Genomic DNA, 27,324 nt, shown 5'->3' on the forward strand with positions numbered 1-27,324 from the left:
AGCATCCAGAAGAATGAAAGATGGCAGCCGTAAACCTCTCAAACCACATATGGATTTCATGTCATAGAGCTCACGTGCTTTGGCAAGACACCGCTGAGGCTGTTAGCAGAGCTGCACACGTGGATCCGCAACCCCCCCGCCCCCCATACGCCCTCATGCATGACTTGTCTGCATGCTTAAAGCATGTGGTTTACAGGCATGTCTGCAGAGTTTAGCCGCGGCTGCTAATCCCTGCTCTCTGCCGCCAAGTCATCTGCTATCACAACACGACCCCGCCTGGTCCCCAGGGTCCGTCGGCGCGCTGCAAATCTAGCAGGGTCCAATAAACCCTCTGATGCTTTTAGGGCAATAAAACAGCTTCCCCCACCTTATACCTGAGATCTCCTCCCAGCTGAGGTCCTAGATTGGTCCGACTTTCCAGCTTCTTTGTTACATTTGATTCCCCGTTAGCTTCAGCAAATGATGAGTTAAAGGTAGAGTTAAAGGTATTTCAGGCCATTAAAGACTCCTTCCTTTCAATTTCCCGGTGAACATGGAAGTCATTAAGGTTCCTGTGTAAAAGGGGACCTTTAGCTTCCACCAGTAAGCAAACAGCAATTAAAGCTAATTAAATTAAAGCTCGTATTACATTTCAGGGAGAAAGCGCGCCATCCACCACCGGGTGTTTTTCTCGTGAGATTGAACAACAGCACTAAAATCCAGACAGTGTGGGAAGTCATTTTGGAGAGAACCACAGAGTAAGCCTGCACTTTGTCTTGATTCAGTTTACCTCACTCCCTAAAAGCAGTGATGTAAACATATGTGGCCAGTCAGCTGCCCCTTCATGCTCAGCTCCTTTAAATTTAAATAAGAAATGCTCAAAAGCAGGAAAGGGGGGAGGGAACATCAGCTTAAACTGATTAAAAAAAAACATCATTTTTGTGCCTAGGTGATCTCACTCCCACATATATCAAGTGTGCAACCGACCCAGCACCACCGAGGACCAGCTTTTTATGCACAAACGAGAGTTTCATCGTTTTTAGCTGCATATTTGGTTGTTTTATTTGGAGGTTTTAGTGACACAGATGTGAGATAAGAGACATAAAAGTCCAGAATAAAGACCACAAAGTCCAGATGAGAACTAGATCTGCATTCTGAGTTAGCACCAAAGGTTTTAGTGCATCTGTAAATTACTTCAGACGTTCTTCCAGCCGGGATATCTGAGCTCTCGGGGCCAGAATTTGGGTTTTCTCCGTGTAAAAGACATAAACCAGCCTCGGTGGGTCTGAACCTGAACTTTCTCTCAGAGGTTACACATCCATCATGCAGGTATGGCCGTTTACACAGTCCTAAGGGGGGGGGTTAACAGGCTTGTAAGCTCCATTTCAAACATTATCAGGTCCAACAATCTGTCTGCAGTTGGATTTCACCCCATTCACCCGTCCCTCTCCGCTCACTCTGTCCTTCCACCTCCAACGAGCCCAGGCTGCTTTCATTACAACCAGATTGTTCAAATAAATCACCCCCTTCCCCCCCACCCCCAACTCTCCTGTCTCCTTCTCTCCCCAGCCCCCAACCCCCCTCCCTGCAGACAAAGGCTTTTAAATGAGAACCATATTTTGGGGCTAATGAGGGTGATGGGCTGTGAAGTTGGGCAAATCTGACCAGAAGTTCCAGAACTCTGAGCCCCACCCCACCCAAATCCACCCGCCACGTTTGCTGGTACCAACAGTTCTGTGACATAACTGCTGTAACAAATCAGAGGGGAAAAACTTCATCTTTATGGTTGGATAATTAATGGTGCTAATCATATAATGAGCGTGAAGGAGGGTGTCATCAAATATGGCGACTATTCCGAATTAGCACAAAGCAACGCGACAAGCGTGGTGAATCAGCGGCGAGCAGTCAAAGCCAGCAGCCAGGATGGGATTTACGAACAAACAGAGGCACTTGAATGCAGCAAATGACTTTATTATCCCGAGAGTGTGCAGGACATCGTCCTCCATCAGCAACCGACTATCTTCTAGTTGTCTTTTGGATGTTTTCATATATATTTACTTCATTTTTATGTTACGGTTGGCAAAGGTTCAGCTTCTGCGTTGACTGTCCAAGGACAACACGGCTCCTGTAATTAGCCCTGTCATGCTGTGGTGTGGGTGGGAACATAATGTTGAGAAGAAGGTGAAGTTTAGCTTGAAGAATATGTTTTCAACTCTAGTTTTCGTTCCTCAGGACAAGAACCGTGAACTAATTGCTCTTTTGCCTAACATTTCTCAGTGGAAAAAATATCTAAATCCATAAATCAGGGTGACATCAGAGTCCTGGTGCTGCGTTTGTGGTCCCCGCAGGTATGTAATGAGGTATTTACTGATGCATTAATGGAAGCTTCATACTCTGGAACGCTGCCCAGATTCCTAAAATCTACTGTCTACTGAGCAAAGAAGTATTTCTAAAATCAGAAAAGTCGGTGATCAATGAGACACAACCAGGTGTTTTACATCAGTTCTTTATAATACTGTTCCTTTTCTCAGCATCGATCGCCTTTTGGGCAAACAGGAACTCACTAACAAACATACAAAAACATTAGAAAACAGACAAAAATGTCCCTAAAAACAGGGAAAGTTCTACAATAAGCATTTTTTTTGAACAAACATTTCATCTGGGGTGATACAGAAAGTGTTCTGACTGTTAGAGAGATGATATACGAGCATCTGTGTCTGTGACTAAACCGGATTAATGACAGAAAGGAAGGAAAAGAGAGGGCAGGGAAGCGGAAAAAGTGGATCCTAGCATCCACCGGACTGAATTATGAGCTGTGATATGGCAGGAGGAACTGAGACAAATGTGGGGATGAGAACACTTTGGTTCTACTTCACGCTAAATATGATGTCGGGAGGAGTCCACTTGAAAGCACAGCAACTACAGAGTTCTTAATTTTAGTAGTGCGTTCAGTCAGTAAATTTCATACTGGTTCCCCACAATCTAGCAAAACAATCGGCGGCACGCTAGGCAAAGCACAGAACTGGGTTTTGGGGGGTTCTCTGTATCCCTTTGATATACCGGAGAGAAGTGCAGGTGGAGGTGACAACCAGCCAACCATTTTCTGTTATTTATTTCTGTTTATGCAAGAAGGCGGTGCTGGAGCCCACTGCCGACTGTTGTGGTCCAGGAAGAACCTTCCCTGGAATCAAACCCAGAAACTTGTTGCCAAGCGGCCTTGCGAACGCCAAAGATCCAACCATTCAAGCTGATCTATCAGAATTTCCAGAAAAGTAATTTCTTTGTCCTCGCCGGCTGGTTTTGAGCGTGAAACTGAGTAACGCCGCGGCAGCACTAGCGTAAAGCTTGCGGATCGTATCTGAGAAGCTAACGGCTAAAACTCAACGAACTTCACAGCAAATTCCCTTCACGCTTCCTGAACTGTTCTGGCCACGTGCGCGCGGCTCTACAGGAGCGAGCTTTGTAGTGAAAACACTTTGAAGGCAGTTTCGGGAAGGTTGGCAGTGAAAATAGCCTGTGGCTTATCCTGGCAGACCTAGCACGGAGAATAAAGGCCCTGACAGTCCGCTTCTGCGCTGGCTCGGTGAGTTCCTCACATACTTTCCTGAACCTCAAACAAAAGCACTGTGTAATGACAGCCGTCACATTTCACAATCATCATAGAGCCGATATTTAAAAAGAGAAGCCGGTGTTCACTTCGGATCTACCGGTAAGCAAAATTTTGTCAATGCGAAGTTTCAAAGTCGCGGTTTATTTGAGCAATACTGAGCAAACATCGCTGGTATGAAAATATCAATATGACACGACAGACTTTCATCTTAACAACAAGAATGTTCCGCTCTAAATGGCTCTCCGTTCAGTCCATTTATCTCTCACAGCAAATTTAGCTACCACCGAGCGAAGAAGCTCCAGGACCTATGAGAAGGATTAGTGGCGAACTGTTGACACCGAAGAATTCAAATCCCCCCATGGTGGTGAGAAGTCGGCGTCGCCGCGCCACCGTCCTTAGTGCAACCATCGGTTCTGTGGTGGCTCGTGACTGAGACGCTGCAAAAGGGTCAGAAATGTTTCTTTTCAGTGCAAAAGATTTCTGTCGATAATCTCCACCGGGAGCGGGCTGGTTTGACGGCCGCTGTCTCTTTCTCCAGTTATGAAGACGCATCTCCACGAGGTTTCTCCAAAATCCAGCAAAAGGATTACAGCTTGGTGAACGTTTCTTTCACGCAGACATAGAAATTCAAGCGGATGAGCCACTGGGCACATGCGACGATGCAAAAAGGCACTTTCTACCCTTCTAGTTGCACCTGGTTTACTTCAGCGTAGCCAGACTCTGCTACCAAGTTGTGGCCTTCTCGTTGTCCCGCGGAGGCCGGCCATGTTTCGAGTTAATTCTGTTATTAGTCGCGGATGTTTTGGGAATAGGAATGAAACCAGTATGCCGGATGCAAAGCCAGGCGTAGCAGGAGTTCAAGAGTCTGGAAGGGGAGGCTCGTGGTTTCCCAAGACGACTGCATTGAATCACATCTCAGAAGTAAGATGGCTTTAGGGAAGCCAGGTTGTTATTCGATGGGCAGTGTCCAGGCATCAGCGGCACTTCGTAATCCAAGCCCCCGTTTTGTTGTAGTGACGGAGGCGTGTGACAGCGGTCGATCTCAGCCTGTTTGTGAGGCAGGGTGCCGTTGCCGCCATTCTCTAGACCGACCTTTATCCCATCCAGCTCCATGGGATCGGAATCAGCGGGACCCATCTCCAGCTCCATTCCCGCCTTGGCCTCTCGCCTCTTACGCACGCAGATGATTGTCCCGGCCAAGAAGGATACTACTAGCACCAGCGCCAGAGCAGCCATGGCCAGGATGAGGTTAAAGGTCATCGGGCTCGGCGTGGGTGCAGTCGTCCCTGACAATGGCATCAAGACCCCTTCAGTGTGAGCCTCTGTGCAGGACCCGGTTTCTACAGAACTGTTGGTCCTTAAACTAAACTGTTCACCCAGGGGGCTGGCGCAGACCGAGTAGGTACAGTTGGGCTTCAAACCCCGTAAAGTGTACTCAGGGTAGGACGCCGGGATGCTGAGGATGATGGGACGGCGGTCGGGACCTGAGAGGTTGCGGTAAATCAGCCTAATGCCACGGATGTGCGGCCGCGTCTCAATGAAGCGGTGGAGGTCAAGGAGGATGGACGTGGACGTCACCTGCCGCGAGCTGATGGCAGCGTTAGCGGCAGGCAGGACGGAGACAGCTACAGCAGCTTCTGTGACTGAATGCTTGGGCTGGTCAGGAACGTTGTCTACATTTTCACAGTAGAGGCCAGAAATCCCTGAAGGACAGAGGCAGCCAAGTTGGCCCATTGGGTCCAAATTACACATGCCACCGTTGAGGCAGATGTTTGCTGGACAAACATTCTCCCCCAGTTCCCCACTGGTGGAACTGGGGGAGAATGTTGGTTCTGGGGGAAGAGGGTAAGGAGTTTTGGAGGGGATAATTTCCTCACTGGGTGGCGGAGGTGGAGGTGGAATGGCGTTGGTGTATGTCATTTCCGGAGGTGTGGTGGAAACCAGGGGAGAGGGGGTACTTCCGATAGGGGATCCGATCAGCACCGTTGTCGTAAGTGGACATCCGAAATCTTTAGCTTCCAAAGCTGAAAGTTTCTTCCCGGCGTTAACTAAAGGAAAGTGACATCTGGTTTCCTCTGGCCTTTTGAAATTGACTTCCTTCTCTTTGAGCCAGGCAGGAAACCAGGCTAGCGGACACAAACAGTTAAAGGGGTTCTCCGCCGCTGTCAGGTGTGACAACCGAGGGAACCTCTGCAAGAAACCCGGTGGAAAGCCCTGGAGATTAAGCCCACTCAGATCAAGTTCTTGGAGTCCGGTCAGCTTCTCGAAGTCCTCCACCCTGAGCTCACCCAGGGGGTTACCAGCCAGACTGAGCTTGATTAGCCCCTTCAGGGAGTCCTGCTTCAAGGCCGGAGGGACCTCGGTTAACTGGTTCATGGAGATATCCAGCTCATGAAGGCTCTGCATGGAAGCTATGAGCTCATCATCCAAAGAAGTAAGCCCCAGAGAAGCTACTTTAAGGGCCTCCAAGTGAGGAGTCTGAAAGTCTGAAGGTCCCAGTGATGGAATGTTGTTGTTACTGAGGTCCAACAACAGAAGGCTGGGGAAACGCAGGGATGGCAGAGAGCTGAGCAGGTTCTCCTGGAGCTTGAGCTCCAGAAGCATCTCCAAACCCTCAAAGGCTTCCGAGTGGATGCTCTGAATCCGGTTCCCATGAAGATACAACCTCTCCAGCTGGACCAATCCAGAAAAACTGTCCTTCTGAATGTGGGTAATGAGATTAGAGGATAGATCCAGGTTCTTCAGCTTCGACAGCATCCCAAAAACTCCGTCGGGAATCTCCCTCAGCTTGTTCTGACTCAGATCTAACAGCGCCAAGTCACCATGGCCTTTAAAGTCGTCCTGCGACAGCGTATCGATGCCGTTTTCGAAGATATAGAGATTCTGAGTGGCGGTGGGGACTCGGGGCACGGTGCTGGCACGCCGACTGATGCAGAAGATGGACACCGGGTCATGGCAGGAGCAGTCCGCAGGGCACTCGGAGGCTAACAGCAACTCAGAGGAGAGGAGGAGGAGGAGGAGGAGGAGGAGGCGGTGCAACATCTTGGCGACGGGATCTGAAAGACAGAAGAGTGACAACGTTTGAGGTCACTGCGGATTCACTTCCCAGTAAACCTAAAACAACAATAAACAAACACGAAATACGAGTCAGGACAGGAAAAAAAAGCCTTGACATCATTTGTAATGTTGATGCTATTTGCTATTTTCTTTATCCTTCGCCAACGTGCTAACGCGCATTAGCAACACTGATGTTTCCTGTGACATAAACACGTCAAAATGGTTCTTTAGCATGGCACATTAGCACAGATACGGTACGGGGAGGGGGGATGGGGGGCTGAGGTGATGGGCTAACACGGCCCACCCAGGACGACCCTTTCTGTGGTCACTTTTCAGGCCCTCCTCCATGTTTACGCCACAGCCTTTAGCCCGTGAAACCCAGTCTGCGGCGCTACGGCTGGGCGGTACCCACTCTGCGCACACGTAACCTGGTAAAACGTGCACGACTCCGTGCGCGCGCTGGTTTTCCTTATGCCAGAAATGTCTCGAAATGAAAGAAAACACTCAGTGCAAACATTCGATGGGAAATAAACGCTCAAAATAAAAATGCTTTCAGGTCAAGACTTGAGATTCGCGTCTAACCGTCTGCAGCTCAACCGCAGGTTTTTGTTTTGGTGTGTTACATCATCGCAGCTCCAATCCTTCTCTTTATCATTAATTTATACGCTTGCACGGGATGATCAGCCCACGGTTTAAACAAAGCACTCTGCAGGAAGACATTTATATCACAACGGCTCCATGAACACCTCCTTTATCCTGGGATAGACTCAGCTTCTCACAGGAAAGACGGGGCGGCTCCTGGAGGAACCAAGTACGGGGAGATGAAGTGAGCAGCTCTGTGTAAACATCCCGTCTCTCCTCTTCCAGGCAGAAAAGTGCCCACGTTATCCCCACCTGTCAAAATATTTCTTCCCGTCTTGTGCTGAGTTCCCAGAAGTTTCGGAACACGCTGTTGTTCCGTGAATCTCGGCTCAGACCTCGGAACGCTTCAACTCGGCAAAAAAAAGAGCAACGCCGCCGTCAAACTGATACAGAGCAGGTCGAGCGTGCGCCTAGGGCCCGCAGAGAGGCGCAGCGCGCATGAGCATTCCTGCGCACGCTGACCCACAAACACACCATCCACGACGCAGCTGGATTCTGTTACCCACAATCCAGTGCGGCCATCCCTCACTGTGAGACAGAAAGGCCGCATAAACCTTTGCTGCCCCCCTTAAAAGGGTGATAGAAAGCAGTGAAAAGATGGGTCGGGTAATGATTGAGAGAATAGGACGGGAAACTTGGCATCTTATTAGCTGGTAGCCAACCAGCACCTGAAACATCTGTTTGTATGTCTGAAACATCTGTTCCCAGGAAGGCTGCTGCTGTTAACACTGTTAGCTCGCACCAGTAGCTGGATGCCAGTGCAACACAACAACATGCCGGGTCCCTTTTTACGTCTGTGCCAACAGGGACCATCGTGAAATGTTTCCAAGGAAAACTGGAATCACTGATGACAAAGCAACCATTATAATGGGGGGGGGGGGGTGTTACGATGATGACAATAACAGATGAAGCCCTCACAGATGGAGAAAAACACCTGCGTGCTGACAACTGTCGTCTAGACTAGGCAGCAACAACTGTGTTGGTGCGCTATTTTAGAAGACAGACAAGACACGCATGCACCCTGAACATTAAACGGGTCCTTTAGCCGCCATGCTAACTTCCACTGTAGCTACTAGTCAAAAGCCAAAGGAAGAATTTAACCTCTTGCAGTATCGTGTATGTTTGGATAATATTTTGCTTCTCTCGCAATTCAGAAATGTAATGGATTTTCCCGTTAAACAAATATAATCTGTATTTGAAGGGGAAAATAATTAGCCTGGTGCCTGTCTTCCTCAGATCACGGCACATTCCTGACAGCTCCACCCACGATATCGGCCTGGCTGACACCTGGGTGTTACTAACTCAGGTATGCTACTGCAGCTATGATCGACATGCATACAGGTGCATCGCTGATACTGGTCAAACAGCAATTTTTCGGGCCAAGCATTGCTCCGAGAGGCTACCTCAGCCCGAAATGAATTAGCTGCGGCTGAATTAGCTTGAAGAAACAGCATAAAGAAGCTGGCTCGCTGCAGTAAAAAGAATGTGATACTACAGCACAATGTGTGTCGGTAGGTCCTGTTCTGGTACTACATGGGAAAACGACCATGGATCCACGCTGTTTTAGAGTGTTGTTCTGCTTTGGCAGCGTGTCTGCTGGCCTAGCGTCAACCCTAAGTAGACATCGTTAAAGTTATTTGTTGCACATGGGAAGCTACATCGACATTCCTTATAATAAATGACAGAACAAATGAATTAGTGGTGTATAGAAGAAAATTCCTACTCAGCTTGTGCGTACTTGCTTTAGCGTTCTCGAACAATTAGGCTATAACCTAAATATTAGCATTCAGCCAACTGTTATTTTGTTGGCTGATTTCATCGCAGCCTCGTTTTCTGCTACATTTGCAACCGTTTAAATCGCCAATTATGCCATTTAAATGTCTCCGATGTTTCACTGTACCTCATGTGTGTGGAAAAGGGTAAGCATTTGTGTGTGTGGTGGGGGGTTCTCGCCTCTGCAGCTAATGGTTAGCAGCCTGATGGCAGCAAATGAATCATAACTAACGTCTTTATCAAGGGAGGTTTTAGATTTGGAGGCACGTCTGAACACACTCCACCAGTTTCTTGAGTTTGAGCCACAACACTCGATGTGAAAGGACCTTACAATGTTTACTCAAGAGCACGACAACTAAGGTGCACACGTTTGACACGCTAAGGCTCATGCTAAGCTAAGGTCAACTTGAGTATACCAAATCATCGCGTCAGTCTGACGCCTCTTTTTCTGGAGGCACCAGTTCGGCCTTTCCTGGTTTGATATCTGCCTGTGGTGCAGTTGGACTGGACACACACACACACACACACACCCTGTTACTGAAACTGATACCAGTTTTTCCACTAAGAGATGCCAACAATTATGCATCACAAGTGCAATTGCAATTGTGTTAGTGTTTCAAAACACAAACAGAAGAGCGTGTGTGTCCGTGTCTTGTCTGTCAACGCGCGCGTAACCTGTAATCACGCTGGCACAGGTGTGGCGGCGAGCATTCTTCCCTCCATTCCTGTCTTTTCTCCCCGTTCATCTCTTAATCCTCTCGGGGCAAACCACACATCCTGCAGGTGTTTCAACATCCTTGAGTAAACTTCAAGGTTCCAATGTCCAGACGGAGCCGCTCTTTTAGCTCCTCTTATAGAAGACACTCGTCTGTCTCCTCCCGCCATCCTCCCAGACTGATTACTTGCTAATGATCCGTGGGACTGTTTACCAGCCGAGGTCCCATCCCACCTGTCAGTCAAGGATCGCCATGGTTACGTCTGTCAGCGAGGGTAGGATGTGCGCCGTCTGTGCAGATTCAGACTCAGGTCACATGATCTGTTCTAATGGCAAATGTGTGTTTGAGATGTTTTCAGAAAAATAAGATTACACTTTCGGCTCTGCTCCAGGTGAGGCTCGAACTCACAACCTCGGCATCACTCTGCTGGCTACTGTCTTATAAGTACCGCGCGCTGACCGATTGCGCCACTGGAGCTTGACAGGCACAGAGGCTGCACAGACACACCCAAGCACACCCGCCAGGTATGACTGCTGCCCCCTCACACACACTTACACACATCACAAATGAGAATTTATACATTCAATGCATATATGAATTAAAAGCAAATGCAATTAGTGCGTGTGTGTGTGTGTGTGTGTGTGTGTGTGTGTGTGTGTGTGTGTGTGTGTGTGTGTGTGTGTGAGAGAGACAGAGCGTGAGGGAGAGAGGAACTAGAGGGATGGATGTTTACTTTGTCACTTATCTATTTACTTAAACGTCTGCTAATCTTTCAAAGTAAACACACTGGACAGACAAGCAATTAGTGCAAACTAACCAGTGTGTGTGTGTGTCTGTGTGTGTGTTTGGCTCTGTTAACATCAGTGGCCTCGGCTGGTTCCTGACCCAGAAACAAAGGCTGCGTTTTTACACAAAAACAGGAAAAAATGTCGTATTTTTAACTCCTCGCAGCGACGCTCACAGGCGTCTGCAGCTTCACGTCCAAAAGACCAGAACCTACGAGACCAGTATGTGAGAGCAGTGATGGCTCAGCCCAATACAGCAGTAATCTCTCTCTCTCTCTCGCTCTCTCTCACACACACACACCACAGAAGCGCTATTGTGACTTTTATATATATTGTAACTTTACAGAAACTTCGGTTACTAACACGTAACTGAAAAAAAAAACGGGCTAAAGGTCATCGACGCCGTCTTCATCCCCCTGTTTGTTTGTTCTTCAGCGTGTTTTTGGCTCTTGAGTCACAGTTTCTTTTCCTCTTGTTTTGCTTTTCCTTTGTTTCAGATCAGAACCTGAAACAGGACACGTTCTGACGCGAGTGCGACAAAACTCAGGTCCTCAAATTCAGCAACAGTGATTCCAGACAAAAGCTAGATGTTCCTGGATGTGGGAAACGCGCACGACGCGGTTTCCAAGGGCGACGGTAGACTGTTGCACCCCTGAGATGGTCGCGTCAGTCATCAGACCAACATTTCAGAGGGTTCGTTTGGGTGTTCTATCCAATGCAGCTCAACCATCAGAACAACCGGGCGGGGTCAGAACCCCTGAAGCCACCAGTCAAACGTGCCCTCCTCTGAAGTGACGCCTGCTTTGGTTAGCAAACGTCTCCCTGGCTTCATTCCACCTCCCGTTACTCAGCTCTGACGGAGACAAATGCAGGAGCTGCGGCGACACGCTCCGTAGCAGACCCTGAAATGTGCCCCCCAACCCCCACCCTCTGAGCCTTCTGGGAGACAAACGATGTTGTGTTTTGCGTGGATGGATGGAGACCATATACACACAGATCCACATGCATGTCCAGACTCCCACAGGCCCCCGCTGACCCCGCCGGGGTGCACCGATAAGCATTAACAATAGAAATATCATTGCAAACAGCACGCACCCTTAAAAAGTCAGAAGGCCTCGCGTGCACAAACTTTTCCTTCCCCGAATAAGGTTCAATTTTGACACAAAGTTAGAAACAAATACATTAGCTTAATTTCTCTGTCTGGTGTGTTTTGGCCCCGGCGGAGGAGCAGAGCAGCACCGAGCCAGCGTCTCGCTGCTTTTCTTGGAGTTCTGCTGTGTTTACGGAGAGTCCTTCAGCAATCAGACATGGACGGGTGCGTTACGCATAAGGTCAGACAGAAATAAACACCGGCTCCTATTTAGGGAACTTTGGAACCCTCGGTTTGGTTCAAGCTAACCAAATTTTAGTTACATCGGTGGAGATCCTGCCCTTTCCTTCCATCTGTGTTTGGATTTGTCTCCAGGAAGGAAGATTTCCCCTTCAACAGTCCCAGTGAGTGAGGACGCAGTGAGGACGTGCCGTGGCCTCGTAGGGTCGTTCCGATCACGGATCACATTCCGCTAAGCTTCAGAAAATTTCATTTTTTGATGCCTTGCTGTCGTTTGCAGCGTAACGTTTCCATGTTATCGCTCAGGCCTGATTTCAGGTGCCTCTGAACAAAGAGGGATTCGTGCCTTCTTCGTTATCAGCTAAAAGAAGGGGAAAATGATATCAAGGCGAAAACAAATGGGAGAACCTTTTCATCCATCTCTTTAAAGTGGTTTCTGGTTCCCCTCCGTGAGCGTGTTCGCCCACGGCTCGCTCTGTTCTGCAGCCAAAGCGGGTGTCAGCGCCATCGCAAAGCAGTTTAGAAGGCTATAAAAAAAGACACTAAAGAAGTCTGTTCACCTCTTTTTTTAGCTCAGAAAAACAAGCTAGCCCTCTGTAATTAGCAGCTACGAGGCAGTTTTAGCAACAAACAACAAAGTGCGAGGTGGATCTTTCACAAATGTCATTTGTAGCCATCCTGACGCTGTTGCCAATGAGACAATAACCTGCTGGAACCCTGATAAACATCCCCAACATGCCAGGACTCGCTGCTTTCATCGGCTTGTCAGGCGGCGCAGGACGCGTGACGATCCACAGGACCGGCTCGCTTGTGTGGCGCAGATTGCTGCTAATTTGCTTAATCTGGACAGTAAAAGCGACTCGTCCTGAACGCCTCTTTCTCTCAGCCTGCGTTTCTTCTGCTCCGTCAGTTCCTTGTGGAGATCTGAGGGTTGACCGGTCCGCCCTCCTTTGACTCCTGACCTCTTAATCCCCCGCCAGCTGCAGAGAGGCCTCCTAGGAAGACTCTACAAGTGTGTGCACATGTGAAGGCGTGTGTGTGAGGCACAGAGGAGAGAGAGCGTGTCCGTGCTGCAGGCACATCCCATCCCCAAACATGTCAGAATAGGGATGTGGAGGCAGTTTAAGACCTGAGCTGCAGCCGACCACCAGGGGGCGTCGGTTTTATCCCCCTGTGCAGCTACATCTGGTTGTTACGTGACCTATTTTCGCGGCTTTGCACAAAGACGCTCCGTGCACAGGGAAAAGCAACATGATACGACACGCGCGGCCAAACGCAGGCGCACAAGGACACCAAACACTCCCCTCGACTCGCACCTGTGGCGGGATAATCTTTCGCACGTCCTCGCACACACCGGCGACACGCGAGCGTGGGCTCCGGCGAGCGCTACCCAACACTGGTTGCAAACCTGTGCACGCGGAGCGGCCTCTGTCATCGCGGAACATCACGGATCCCAACCTCCGACCCCTGGCTCTTTGAAGTGCTTTGTGGGGCCCTCATGCCCGCCCCCCCCCCAAGCTACTGTCTTCTTTCAGCGTGTGCATACGTGTCTGCCCAAGGAAGCTGTTGGATGGGGTTCCCTTATCATCTTTTCCACAACACACACGCACAGCGACACCTCGGCTACCCTCAGGTGATGCTGTCAGTGGACGGAGGCTGAGGGACGTGTTATCTTAAAGACTTCAGACAGATTAGGTGTCAAGTCAGAATATAAAAGCCTCCTTTATTCAGCCCTGCTCACAGCGCCAAGACAAACAGCCCTAAATCGCCGCCTGGCAGTTTTGTTACATTCGCATGTTTCAGGTTATGGATGCTTCAACAACTATAATTAGGAAATGTGACGGGTTTTATGACCTTCAGCTAAGAAACTGAAGAGGTGTTTGCAGATGTTGAGCTCTAAAGTTTGACATGGACACCAAAAACAAGCAAGAAGGCTTTCAGTTAAAAGTCCATCTGGCTTGTCATGAAACAATCATTTGGCTATTTGGTGTCAACTTTTCAGCATTTTGAGGTTTTCTAATTGGCCACAAGGGGGCGTTTTCACGTTTTACTTTTAAAAAGCCACCAAGTTAGTTCCCAACTGGTTTTCCGGCCCTGTTGGCTCCCTGAAACTGTCGGAAATCCGAGCAAAGCTGTCGATTTTCTGACTGACAAAGAATCCAAACGCAGGATAAACGTTGCCAACTGCATAATAACCTGTGTTTCAACAACCGATGCCACAGTCAACCTGGTTTTGTTCTTTTTCCCTTTTATTATGATGAGAAACCACGGCTGACATTTAAAATGAGGGCGTGCGCCGCCCGTTCTTCGCGGTGCATTTAAGGTGAACAGGCTCAGATAAACAATTCAGAAACCTGTTATTTTACCCTGAAAACGGACGTTAATCTGTGCTGTCGACACCACAGCCTGTGTTTAACCTGCGTATTAAACAGTCTCGTTGTGTAATCTGTGGCAGTTTGATGTCTTTATAAAGGGGCATAAAATGGGGGGGGGAAGCTGCAGACAGCAGGTTATGAAAGGGTTAATTGTTCTCTTAATCTCAGCCTGGTATTTTCACGCCGGTTAACTGTTACCGCAGACCTGCGGCGGGAGACGTCCTCCTGTCCCGGTGCCTCCCGGTACTGCACAGGAATGTTACGAGTCTGTCCGGGTCTCTACCTTCACGCTGAACCACCATGTTTACACAAGGCTGGGGAAGGGGGGGTGCTTCGAGACACGCTTCACGCAACCCCCTAAAACCCGCCCGAGGGTGGAGGCGTGGCGGCGGGGGCTGGGGTCAGCATAAGGGGGGGTGAGTGTCCCCAGGTTAAGTCTCAGCCTGTTCCAGGTTGGAGTCTAGAATTCCAGAGGTGTCAGGGAACCTTGTAACGATGTAATCCGAGCCTACTTTGGCACTGGAAACGGAAACCCAATTTAGCAAAACCTCAGCGATAAATGCCGTCCCTGACGCCAGCGTAGAGGTTCAGACGTGGACGAACGCGTGCAGTAGAGGGCGGGGCATAGTCAGGAAATGATCGATCGCGGTTGCCTGCCGCTAACACTGGAAAGGTCGAGTCGGAATGAGCAGTTAGCCGGTTAATTCCAGTGTTGCACTCAGGATGTGTGTGGAGTGAAATCAGCGTCTCTTTATGGAAACTGGCAACAGCTTCAAGTCTGATAAGAGATTCTGCTCGCATTTAATCGCATTACTGAGACAGCCAAGCATCTTGGAGAGGTTGGACGGGTGTTTTTACCTTCTTTCTCATCCGAACATTGAGGTTTGGAGGGGAAATTCTGGTCACACAAGGAAATAAACAGTGTCGTGAAATGTGATCCGCACTCCAACGGGAACGTTGTGCATCACAAGGGTTTCAGTATGACGCCGGGAAAGAAAAAAGGCAGGAAAATATTCGGCTAACACAGCAGAACGCTGGAAAACAGATCGGACAAAAACCAGAACCGGAGGGGAGGAGGGACTAGAAACAAGCCTCAGTGTGGTGGTAAAAATGTGACGTCTGTGCACGTCAAACACGGCGGACGAGGTGGCCGCTGTCGCCCGGGACAACAATGGGAGCGCTGCAGAAAAGGGACTGGCGGAGTTTTGAAAGTTTAAAATAGCATCAGGTAGCAGAAATAAGTGCCGGCCAATCACATCATAGCTTTATGGCCCATAAAGACAGAGTGGAGCAGGCAGTGGTACAGTGACCGAAATGTGACCTGAAGGGCCGTGTGTGTGTGTGTGTGTGTGTGTGTGTGTGTGTGTGTGTGTGTGTGTGTGTGTGGCACCACAGGGTGCACTTCAACCCCAATAAGAGGAGGGGTTGTAAGATGGTGAAGGTGCTAACAACTGAGATGTCATCCAAACATACACACCCACGCATGCGCACACACACTTCGCCATGAACGGTTTAACTTCCTTCATGGGGTTATTAACTCCTTTATTGTAAACCTTTACCTTTATTTAGTTGTCATGGTGGCATGACCCCAACATTTATTAGCCGACCTCTGGGATTAACGCAAACGGGGTCGGTGGGCGGGGTTTAACCTTCATGGCGCAGCATCTCACCAAAACCTTAATTAAATTGCTGAGACACCAGTCAGGAATGTTTGCTTTGCTCTCCATGCCGTCGCTGCTTCAACCTCTCTTTGCTTTTCCCATACACGTCCCGGGATTGTTTGCTTGATAGCAGATTTGTCCGAAACTCCGCCTGTTCATTGAAGGCAGCACGGGTCAGCGTGCACGCACAGGTCATCTGCAGCTTCCAGTATTCCATAAATTCTGCGTTTGCATGGAATATTCGTAAGCACAGAACCAGCCCACGCCAACATTCCGGAGCGGAATTTTACTATTTTGCGAACCTTAATTAATTCGATTTAATTTAAAATGATAAAAAGACAAATTCCTGAAGCTTAAACGTTCCAAGAAATCAAATTGATTAACTTTTGATTTTTCATTTAATAGATTTTATTCATTTGGATGTAGATTTGGGGCGGAATTAACGGATTATTGGTTTAAAATGAAACCTGAAAGCGCTCCTTTGGTTAAAGGGGACATCAGGAAACTATAATTATGTCAGATTCAACACATAAACACAGAATCTAGAGCACAGTGGGGAAAGTGCGGATCAACAGCCAATCAAACTGATTCAAACAAGCAGCAGACTTGATTGAAAGCATGCAGAGGCGGATAAAAAACCCTAATCCTACACATTAGGCACAAACGCGTTCTGGAGCGTCGACAAAGATAAGAACTGATCCTGTTTCCGCGCATCTCCGCGGGGGGAACACTCCCCTCTGTGTGTCTCCTGGCTCCGCGCGCACCTCCGAGCGCGTCCGGCCGGCTGATCCTGACCCGAGATAGAAACCCGGGCGCCGGGGGAGGAATGCAAGGCAACGCGGGCCAAAAGGAAAAGCTCTCGGGCACGGAGCGCGCCGAGCCTGATCGAGCTGGGTCGATTACTGCGGCTCAAAGTAACCAAATGTGTGTTTTTTTAGCGGAGTTTAAGAGAAGAAAATGGATTTCAGTTACGGACAAACTGCAGGAAGCTCACCTGAGGAGTTATACGGTGCTCGTGTGCTGTATTATTTTTTTTTAAAAGTCACCGTCGTGCAGGAAAAACTCACCTTGCTATTGAAATCCACAGTCCGACGTTCGACTTTTTATCCACTTTGTCAGTTCGAAACCCTCCACCGAAGTGTCTCCATGCGAGGCAGCAGAGTGAAAGTGGGATCAGTGCAGCGCGCTCGCTCCGCTCCGCCTGTGGAGCTCCGGCAGAGTTCAGGGGCGCACGGCCGCTCCAACAATAGTGCTCATTGAGGAGGAGGACTGACTTTAAAACAAGAAGTGGGAGGGGAGCGCGCAGTGCGGCGCGTTCCCGCTGCACGCTGCACCTGCACAACAGCAGATAGGGCGCTTCTGCAGGTAAACCTGAAGCTGGAAGTCAGCTTTTTACATTTTCACTCATATGTTGGTCTTGCTACTCAATCAGAATGAATTATATTGAACAATGCTGTCGTTAAGCAGCATATCGGCATCATAGTGTTCGTCTAATAAATAGTTTTTCTTAGTAACATTGGCTTTAAAGTCTAACAGTTGCGCACAGATGCGCGTATAATGTCTAGAAGTCTAAACAACTGTGGGTTTAATACGTTTATTCACGCTTTAATTATTAACTGATCTGAAAAGGTGAGTTTCCATAGTTACCCAGTTTATGCTGATGGACAACTTTTTAAATTGCAGTGATTTGAGGAGTTCTGGAGGTCTTCCAGAAAACGACATGTTTTCTGTCCACAAGGGGGCGGTAGTATTGCCATTAGAGCGCTTCTATGAAAATGTGATTCATGTGGATGTAAATGTAACATCTACTGACGTCATTATGCAGGTTAAAATTAGTTTTTAAAAAGGATACAATTAATAATCAAGATCATCCCCTAAGGAGAAAATGTGATTCTACATCTATTTTTTTTTTTAAAAACAACTCATTTATCAACGATAATAATTACATTTTCAGGAAATTTTGACAAACGGCAGAGGAACAGATGATTAACTTTTGGATCCACCATCTGGATCCAGAAATAATAACAATATGAATCTATTTCATTTGGCGGCACCTTTCTGGTCACCTCACAGCAATAATGAACAATATGTAAAAAAATAAATAGACACAGTAAAAGCACAAAACTAAAAAATAGATATTACAAAACAAGCAGTCGTGAATGAGGTGATAAATAAAGTGAAGTGACAAACAAATGTTATAAGCTTGGTTGAAAATTAGTTATTTGGGGCTCTACAAGTGTTTTTCTAGTGAACTCATAAAACAGATTCAACTTCGTACATGGTCACTACTAATGGTTGCTTCAGTCTGCATGTCTCCGTGTATTTATACCGCCTGATGGCGGATGACGGCCACTAAGCTCACGCTTCCGTCCGACACCTCAGGCTGCAAATGAGCTGTGTACAAACAAATGAGCTTCCTCCCTGCAGAAAGCTGCAACTGTTGTCTCACAGAGATATTAGTGACCCAATAATCCCATCATCACAGCGCCGAAAGCCTAAAATAAGCGTGTCAGGACTGGCACGCCCTTGTGGTGAAAGGCGGAGGTAAATTCAGACACCTCTCACACAAAAAGATTGTCAATTTGTATTTTAAACGTGTTGCTTTGAAAATCTTTGCCAGGTTTCCGTCATTATTCCATGAGCACCCAGGCACAGAAATGCTTAAAGTGCACGAAATTGGTGCAAGAACAACACAACACAAAAACTAACACTTAAATTGCAGCTTTTTATGACTTGTGTCACCCTAAACTAATCATATTTGCATGTGTGTAGAAGATAACTGACCAGTTGGGGGGGAATTCATCCATATTTGCCCAATAAATCTGGGCTCTAAAGTATCTACTGTAGCCATTAAAGAGCTGCTGTGTGTTTGTGCTCTTGCGCGCTTGTGTTTGCGAGGCTGAGAAAGAGGAAGCGACTCTGACGGGAGCGCGTGAAAACAAACAGGGCAGCGACGCTCGTGTTTGACCTGCTGCTCCCTGGTGGAAGGCCGAGGTGGGATTTTCTCATGGGAAGAAATCAATACGGCAAACCGACGGTCAGATCAGGTTAGGTTGTTTAATTGATGGAAAAAACAAGAGATGGGGAGAATTCAAGGCACGTTTGCTACTGATGCTTGCATCACCAGAGTATAACAAGCACTCTTTAGGCCTTTCGTCAATTGAGAATCTGCAAATGTCCTCAGTTTTACGCTAGCATGTTAGCTCATTGTTAGCATCCCTTCTGGCTCTCAGTTCAGGTTTTTGAGAGGCAATGTGGCACCAAAGTCAGCAGCAGTTTACCTTTAATTTTTAAACTTTAAACCTAAAGCATCAGAGTCAGCAGGGAGTCTATATTTGGATCTTTGTTGCCTAAAATAATGTCCCCTCCTCTGCCTTCCTACAAGTGCCATTAGCAGTCCTTCACACACTCTTAGCGGGGCTCAAATGGTTGTGCTGGCCTTGACAAGGTCATGTGTGTTATATGAGGTCATGGAAATGATCTGAGGTTTTGGGCTGAGTTTTTACTGCATGTGTAATTTCCCAAGTGTTCATTTCCTTCATTTTCTGGCAGAAATCATGAGGCAATGAAAGCCCTGGTGTAACGTGGACTGGTGTAACGTGAGCAGCAACCGCGGCGGAGTGTTTCGGAGTGTTTATGTGATTTGTGCAGGCAGTGCTGGAGAAGGCTCAACCTCCCCAACACGACGGAAACGACCCTGTGTTTCCTCATCTGTGCCTCTCGGACTTCACAACTCCCCGACAGAAGCGTCCAGAGAGTCGAGGGATGCCATTCCCGCCTGTCCCGACGCACATTTCTGTCTGCGCGCCACCTTTTCCAGCAGTCATCAGGGCCGCGACGCAGAGAAAACATGAAATAACAGAGAGGAATTCGAGCCTGGAGTGGCTCTCCTGGGGGGAGAGGCGGTCTGAATGGCTGTCTGGGCCTCAGCCAGAGACACTAAAGTAAGACCAGAACAGACTCCAGCTTTTCATTCTATTATTCCTCTTTTCCTGCCTTTCTGTGCTACAGCTATGTTTTAAGGAAAATTCCAGGTCTCGTTGTAAAGACACACTTTAGTTCCCCTCCGTGTGTGTGTGTGTGTGTGTGTGCGTGTGTGTGTGTGTGTGTGCCTGTTGCTTTCACATAAGCAAGCTCTTGCAAGAATAGACACAAATTCAGACACATGCATAAAGGCATACAATATGTTCTTGTGCACGATACCAGTCCTCCTTAATGGTTTCTGCATGTGTGACACGTGTATTTACATTTACACATGTGGGAAATATGAAACGTTTTGAGTTCCATCCAGATCAGAGAAGCCGTGTTTGATTAATCACACGCGTGGGCGTTGTTGTTTTGTTCCGCGCGGCCTTCGGGATCGCAAACAGACCTTCTCACTATCGGCTCTCACTGTATTTCAAACCAGATACAGATTAATCCCAGGCCACAACCACAGCAGAAACCACATGAGAAGACGCAGAACAGGTGGGGAACACTGACGAAACAACGCAGAGAACACGAATGCGGTTACGTTCCCCCACTCTCAGCTCCGCACCCACATAAACGGATTTTTGCACAACAAACCCCAAGAATTCCCGTTTGGTTTGAAAGTAGACGATCGCGATTGTCTCTTAATTAATGACAAAACTATTCTCTCTCATGGCGGTAAAAAGGTTTCTGCGGCCCAGTGCGCGGGAAGAGTTCAAGTTCCAGGTTATAAATCAGATAAAGTTCTACAGACCCGAGATTTGGAATAATGCGGGAGTAATTCAAAAACATCCAAATCAAGGTCTAAAAGGATAAAACCGCACCGTTTCCCTGCACTATCATTAAGATTGCACAAGTGGTGCATGCGGTCGCTGCAGCCTCAGCAGCTGTGTTTGTCTTCAGAGGAGGAGTTGCAGCTGGACGCCGTGCACGCCATCGCGTCTGATTATGTGTGTATACAATCTACGGCGACTTGTGACATGTTTATCTTGATTTTTTTTTTATGCGTTGAGGGAGAGGGCCGCGGCAGGAGGCCACTGGTGGTTCTCACAGCCCACACCGCGGCTTCATGGCGGGGACCGTGAGAACTGGAGCGGCAGGGGTCCTCCTGGTGGAGCAGGACTCAACAGGATGTAAACAAATGGAGAGGACGCGGGGAAAACATCTGACGAGGCCGCTCAGGATCTTTTATTCACAAACAGTTTACACCTGAAACGTGCCTGTTTCCATCTATCACACGGACACATATTTAAAGTTTAGCCCGGGAAGAGTCAACCAAGCTCAAATAGGCCCAAAACACAAAATGAGCTAACAGTAGATAGCGCATGATGCTAAAGAATCAACATGTGGCACTTGATTTTTGGCTTTGACCCCAGACGACCTGCGCTCAAGCCATTCCCACACCCTTCGTCTCGTCCTCATTCCTCACTGATCATCGGATGACACCGTCACCTCTCCCTCATCCGTCCTCCGTCTCTGACTGCACCTTCCCTCATGCCACAGCAGGATTATTTATGTGCTGACGAATGGAGGGAGATAGAACGAGACCCAGCGCTCGACCTCTGCCCTCTCACTGTCTGCGATCCTGAAATAACAGCTGCATCTGGCTTCCATTCGCATCAACCGCGCGTTTTTCCGCTTGTGTGTGTGCGTGTGGGGAGGAAAACTCCATGGAGACGTGTTGAAAGCTGTGCCAATGACAACTTAATACCGCCACCATGATTTGGTTTATACAAATTGTCTTTCTCCCGCAGACTTTCACATAAAAGCTAAACTCGTTTTAGCATCATTTTACTGTAAACAAAGCTCCTGAGCTGCATCTGTGAGGGGGGGGGGGGGGGGGGGGGTTGCAGGGAACAAGGAAGCCCTCCTTCATGCACATCTTGGATGTAATCAACAACTAATCAACATGTGATCGCGGACTGGAAAAACTAGTTCTTATTGGTCGTTCGAGGCTGCAGTAGATGCTGATTTATTTTTTCTCTCTGACAGATGAGACTGTTTCGTGTTAATGTCAGGCAGCCTTGTGCACCAGATCATTGAGGGGCAAAAAGAACATAAATCACACACACAGTATAACAATATCAATATCAATATCAATCTTTATTTATATGGCACTTTTCATACGCTAGGTAGCACAAAGTGCCTCACAAAGGATAAAAACAGCAAAGAGAACAAGGGAATCAAGAAAAGGACACACACACACACATGCATACAACACACTTACACACACATCCACACACACAAACAAGCTTAGACAAGCTGAGACATGGCTGGGCACCGAGACCTGAGGCGAAGGAGACGCCACCTTTGGAGGCCCACCAGGCCGAGGGAGGTCACGGTGCGTGACCACAGGCGGTACCGCCACAAAGACCACCCCGACCCGGACAGACCGGAGGCTCAACACCAAAGCACAGAGCCCCCTAACCACCCAGGCCAGGGTCGACAACGGGACAGCACCCCCAGCGGTAGACCGGAAACATCTCCCAGCCTGGCAGGCCCCCATGAGGAAACACCATGAGGAAACACTGGAGCTAAAAACTGAAGGACTGAAACAGTAAATGGGATAAAAGGTATAAAAGCTAAAAACTGAGAAACTAAAAACTGAAGGAGTAAAACAGTACTAAGACTAAAACAGACTAAAACAGTAAATGGGATAAAAGGTGTAAAGACTAAAAACTGAGAATAGGAAATGAGGGAGTAAAACAGTAAAATAAGGATAAGACATAAAGAAGCATGAAGACATAAAATAAATTGAAAATAATCAGAAAATCAATTAAAGGCCTGATTAAAAAGGTGTGTCTTGAGCCTCTTTTTAAAAATCTCAGCAGTCTCTGCGGCCCTGAGGTTCTCCGGCAGGCTGTTCCACAGTCGGGGACCATAATAACTGAAGGCCGCTTCCCCGTGCGTTTTAGAGCTTACATGTGGGATGGTTAAAAGGCCGGTGCCAGAGGACCTCAGAGTCCGCGAGGGTTGATAGAATAAAAGCAGGTCAGATAAATAAGTCGGGCCAAGACCATTAAGACATTTAAAAACTAATAAAAGAACCTTAAAATCGATCGTGAAACGCACGGGTAGCCAATGCAGCGATTCTAAAACCGGTGTGATGTGCTCCCGCCCTCTGGTCCTCGTCAGCACTCGTGCAGCTGAGTTTTGTAATAATTGTAGGTTGGTGATGCTCTTTTTTGGAAGACCAGAGAGCAGGGCATTGCAATAATCTAAACGACAAGAGATAAAAGCGTGCATAAAACTGGCCTGAGAGAGAAACGGGCGGACTCTGGCTATATTCTTCAGGTGGTAAAAACCTACCTTTGTTATGTTTTTGATGTGTGGGATAAAACTAAGCTCAGAGTCAAAGATCACACCCAGATTTTTTACAGATTGAGATGGCTTAAAATCCTTTAATTTTGGAAAAAAATTCTCTCTCTGACCTTCAGGACCAATAACTAAGACTTCTGTTTTGTCCTGGTTGAGCTGTAGGAAGTACAATAAATAGAACAATAAATAATGCAGAAACCAGCTCAATCCTATCTAAGAGCATAAAAGAAGAAGACGTTAAACAATTTCCTCTGTCTGTCCGCATGTGTACCTCGATTAATTGTGAGCAGAGACAGGAAGTAGAAGAATTCATCTTTGAAAATGAAGCGCAAAGTGCTTTAGGCCATTAAATTGAGCTCATTTAGCCAAAGTCGTACATTTATGAGGCTGACAGAAATTTGCATCAAATGCTGTTAATTCAGTCCTAGTCAAAATGACTAAGTGCTGTCGTACAATAACATTAATTAAAACATTCTTGAGGATAAAAGATAAAGCATTATTAAATTTGTCACAGTTGAGCTTTACAAATAGACTGAAAAAGGCACAAATGACTAAATTCTCATCATTTATGCCGTGTGAGAATATGGTCAGATTGCCCCCTGCTGGTGAAAGAGTGCAAATTTCATCCCTGACGCATTCAGAACCGCAAATTTAGTGTTTTAGTATTCAATGTTTGCCTATAAATAATAAAGTTCAGTCTAATAAAAAGGCCAGAGTGATTGCTCCTCATGGCTGCAGTAGTTCTCAGTAGTTACAGCCTATAAATAACACATGTAGCAAAAGAAAATCTAAAACAATGAACACATAATCTTTAAACATCCTTTAAAATAAATAAATTTTCCCTCTTCGTATCACATAACACACAAGTGTTTTTAAAATCCCTCTCCTGAGCTACAGGGTCACCAGAGGCCTAGCTCCAAAGGGGAGTTCTTCGTTGCCCCTAGGGCTTGTTGCGGCTCAGGACCTGGGATTCTGTAAAGCACCTAGAGAGGATTTTGATTCTACCAGACGCTATATAAATAAAGATTGGATGATCGATGGATCGTGTGATTCAGAGACCCGGGAGCTCCGCAACGGCTCCAGGGCCCCAAGTTGTCTGGGACCAGCACGACACCTAGTGGATCAAGGATAAACTGCACACACGTTATCAAGTCTTCACCTGCGAGGATCAGAAGTCGGGCAGAGGTCAGAATGCAGTCACCTGCACCACATGAGATTATAGACACATATTTCCCGATTTGGTTTGGGCCTCTCTGATCCTCTGCCAGTAATCTACCATCTGCAGGATGCTCTTCGTGGTGGTGGTGATCAGTTTAGACAGGCTGCAGTCGCTCAGAGGATGCCGGGGGTCCACCAGAAATAAGGTGTCCTTGGGAGGGTCCGTGGGGTGGATGCCCAGGCGTTTCAGACACATCCCCAGGTAAACGTCTTCGATGAACACAGCTTTGAGCTGAGGGGACACCCCCAGGATCTTGGCAGGTAGGTCCATGGACATGACGTAAGACATGCCCAGAGGGTAGGGGGGGTACTCGGGCTCGGGTACCACGTGTCTGGGCATGTAGAATTTGTTGAATGGGTTTCTGAGAACTTTGCTGTGCCACCACACCAGCCCTGTCATGTAGTTGTGTTTGGCCGTGCTGGAATCCAGCAGCAGCCTCACCAGATTCTTCACGTGGAGAAACACGTCCGAGTCCGCCTTCATGACATAGGAGGTGCGGGGGCAGTTGGTGGCGAGCCATTCCAGAGTCATCATCGTCTTGATGGTCAGATTGCGGTAGCTGTCCAGGAAGTCGCTCTGGACCAGGTCACGGTACTGCCGGCTCTCCCGTCTCAGCTCCTCCTGCTGCTTTGAGGCATCAGCGCCCCCAGACAGGCCCAGCATGAAAAGGGTCTCCACCAGCTGACCCAGAACCAGCTTTTTGCTTCCCCACGTCTTTCGGATGGCGTCACGAGCCGCCCTGCCGCTGGGCGGGACCGGAACCACCAGGAGCAGGAAAGGAGTTGAGTTTTTACAGGCTGGCGTGTCGCTGATGACAAAAGTGTAGTTACCTGGGTAGGCCACATAATACGAGCCAGGACTCTGAAGCTCTGGTGCACAGTACAGCAGGAGTAAGGATGCCGCACCCAGCACGCCAACAATGGCTTTTCTGTGGTTTCTCCTCCAGCGTTTTATTAAAGCTGAAAGCACAAACACCGCAGTAAGGTTGGGTTCTAAACACCATGATAATCCACAACTTTGCATTATCAATCATATCGGATGAGATGCAGTTTCGAGGTCCGAGCTGACCAATCACAGGGCAGAATGTTTAGCGATCGCCTCCCCTGTTGGGAGTTGGATTAATATATCCCCTTTGTTGCCTCTGTAGGGTTAATTTATGGCTTAATGGATGATTCTGCTGCAGGCAGAAGGACAGCATGGAATAGATTTGCCACTGTTGCTTGTTGGGGGTGAGGCCCTGGGATTCTGTAAAACAATCTTGAATGTAATAGACACTATATAAATAAAGATTGATTTGATTTGACCTTTGGCCCTCGTATCTGGCTGCCAGGGTACTGTGGGTCACCCTGCGGAGCAAACATCCATCTCCATCCCTAGACGGGGGGGAGGGCAGGAGAGCCATAATTTATGTTCAGTAGTAAGGCTCCTGATGGCCACTAGAGGGCAGCCAATCATTGTTTTGGACTTTAGCTGCGAGTTGTTACCACAACAACTTGAACAGGTTAGGGCAATAACTACAAATCTACAGTCATTGTTGATTCTCCAGAAAAGAGCAAGATTTTTTTAAAAGAGAAAAATGTTAGAATTCTACCACTAGATAACAATATTAAAAGTAATGACAGCGTTAAACTGTTAATGATACAGTATTTCAACATAGTACACAGGGAATGAAATTTAAACTTCAACTGAAATTAAAATTTAAACTGTGAATTAACATGTGTAAACATCACACAACCCCTTTCAACCACAGCTGTTGATGGAATGTCACAGTTTGCATTCTTTTTTCTTCATCTCTTTTTTCTTTTTAGAATTAGAATTTGTTTATGTCTGAAAGAACCACCGATATAAATTTACATACTGGCACCTTCAACAGCCTCAGGTGCACAGGAGACCTGTGTTTGTTATTTAAATAACAACAAAGGCTTTCCAAAACTGGAAAAACGACATTTTCTGTCCACCACCGGCCACCATAGGATCACTATCACCTCAGAGCAGTGGAGGTTTTTACACGACAGGTGATGATGAAACTTTCACACTCGATTTTTTACTAAAAAATGCAGGTGGAATTCCTCCAAAACAATATTTATTAGAGCCGATCCGTCTGTTTTCATTGACAAATGAAATGACGCACGAAAGAGTTGTGGTCCTGATGGATGGTTGAGCAAAGAGTGAAGAAGAGGAGGCAAACATGTAGAGAACTGTCTGATGGGTGTTAAAACAAGAGGCCAGAACTATTGTTATCTGACACTCTGAAGGCCATAAAATCTCTATTATCCATCATATCCACCCCTTTTTTTTAATTAATCCTCTACAACATGAATAAGTTCTGCTTGTAGCTTGTGCTGCCTATACATTTTTTAAACATCACTACAGCTTTTGTTTTGTATAAAATTCACATTTAAACGCAGCAGAGATGTTTTTAAAAATGTATGTCACCTGCCACCTCCTTGGTTTGACTGAAACTAATTTATGGTGGAGAAAGATGGAACTGAACACAGGGGAAAACCTGCTCTAACGGCTCAACAACCCCCATTTCAACCCCGTCCTCCTCCGCTCAACTCCTACCCTGTGCGCAATGCAGGACACCATTGGATCTTGGGTTTTGAAGGTCAAATTTAAATCCCCCGGTGGTGATGTCTTGCGGGTTTGTTCGCTGCTGCGTAACCATTTAAAACACTCACCTTGAAACATCCCCGACCCCATGGAGGCGGCGCACCCAGTCCCAGGTGCACCAAACAAGTTTGAAGTCCCTTAATCCAGTGGAAAAATCGTTTCCTTCTTTCCCACCCGCTGGACTCTGGAAACTGAAAATAAAGACACGCATACTGCTTTTAAAAGAGCTGCTCGACGACCCGGAGACAAGCTGCCGGATATTTTTGGGAGGGGACCC

General features: G+C 47.5%; 2 protein-coding genes, 1 long non-coding RNA gene and 1 other non-coding gene across 4 annotated transcripts; 1 reads left to right on the plus strand and 3 right to left on the minus strand.

The window, feature by feature from the left end:
- Positions 1-2,468: 2,468 nt before the first annotated feature.
- On the minus strand, positions 2,469-17,134 carry LOC101063092 (vasorin-like). The gene is made up of 2 exons (XM_003976419.3): positions 16,996-17,134; positions 2,469-6,645 (listed from the first exon to the last, which is right to left on the minus strand). Exon 2 carries the CDS (start codon positions 6,629-6,631, stop codon positions 4,505-4,507), a length of 2,127 nt encoding a protein of 708 aa, XP_003976468.2. The 5' UTR covers positions 6,632-6,645; positions 16,996-17,134; the 3' UTR covers positions 2,469-4,504.
- Positions 10,161-10,254, minus strand: trnai-uau (transfer RNA isoleucine (anticodon UAU)). The gene is made up of 2 exons: positions 10,217-10,254; positions 10,161-10,196 (listed from the first exon to the last, which is right to left on the minus strand). It is a non-coding gene; the product is annotated as a tRNA-Ile (tRNA).
- A 60-nt stretch (positions 17,135-17,194) lies between the features above and the next one.
- LOC115253312 (uncharacterized) lies at positions 17,195-21,700 on the plus strand. The gene is made up of 3 exons (XR_003891625.1): positions 17,195-17,293; positions 19,481-19,872; positions 20,337-21,700. It is a non-coding gene; the product is annotated as an uncharacterized lncRNA (long non-coding RNA).
- Positions 21,701-23,340: 1,640 nt separating this feature from the next.
- On the minus strand, positions 23,341-27,324 carry LOC101062872 (beta-1,3-galactosyltransferase 2-like). The gene is made up of 2 exons (XM_003976418.3): positions 27,116-27,324; positions 23,341-25,393 (listed from the first exon to the last, which is right to left on the minus strand). Exons 1-2 carry the CDS (start codon positions 27,135-27,137, stop codon positions 24,432-24,434), a joined length of 984 nt encoding a protein of 327 aa, XP_003976467.3. The 5' UTR covers positions 27,138-27,324; the 3' UTR covers positions 23,341-24,431.

This window comes from Takifugu rubripes, chromosome 17 (assembly GCF_901000725.2).
Source record: "Takifugu rubripes chromosome 17, fTakRub1.2, whole genome shotgun sequence".
Taxonomy (NCBI): domain Eukaryota; kingdom Metazoa; phylum Chordata; class Actinopteri; order Tetraodontiformes; family Tetraodontidae; genus Takifugu; species Takifugu rubripes.

Bases quoted from the DNA above. Each gene is read 5' to 3' on its own strand.
- LOC101063092 (XM_003976419.3), bottom strand. From the start codon at position 6,631: ATGTTGCACCGCCTCCTCCTCCTCCTCCTCCTCCTCCTCTCCTCTGAG.
- LOC101062872 (XM_003976418.3), bottom strand. From the start codon at position 27,137: ATGGGGTCGGGGATGTTTCAAG. The intron at 25,394-27,115 runs GTGAGTGTTTTA...TTGTGCTTTCAG, and splicing joins GGGGTCGGGGATGTTTCAAG to CTTTAATAAAACGCTGGAGG.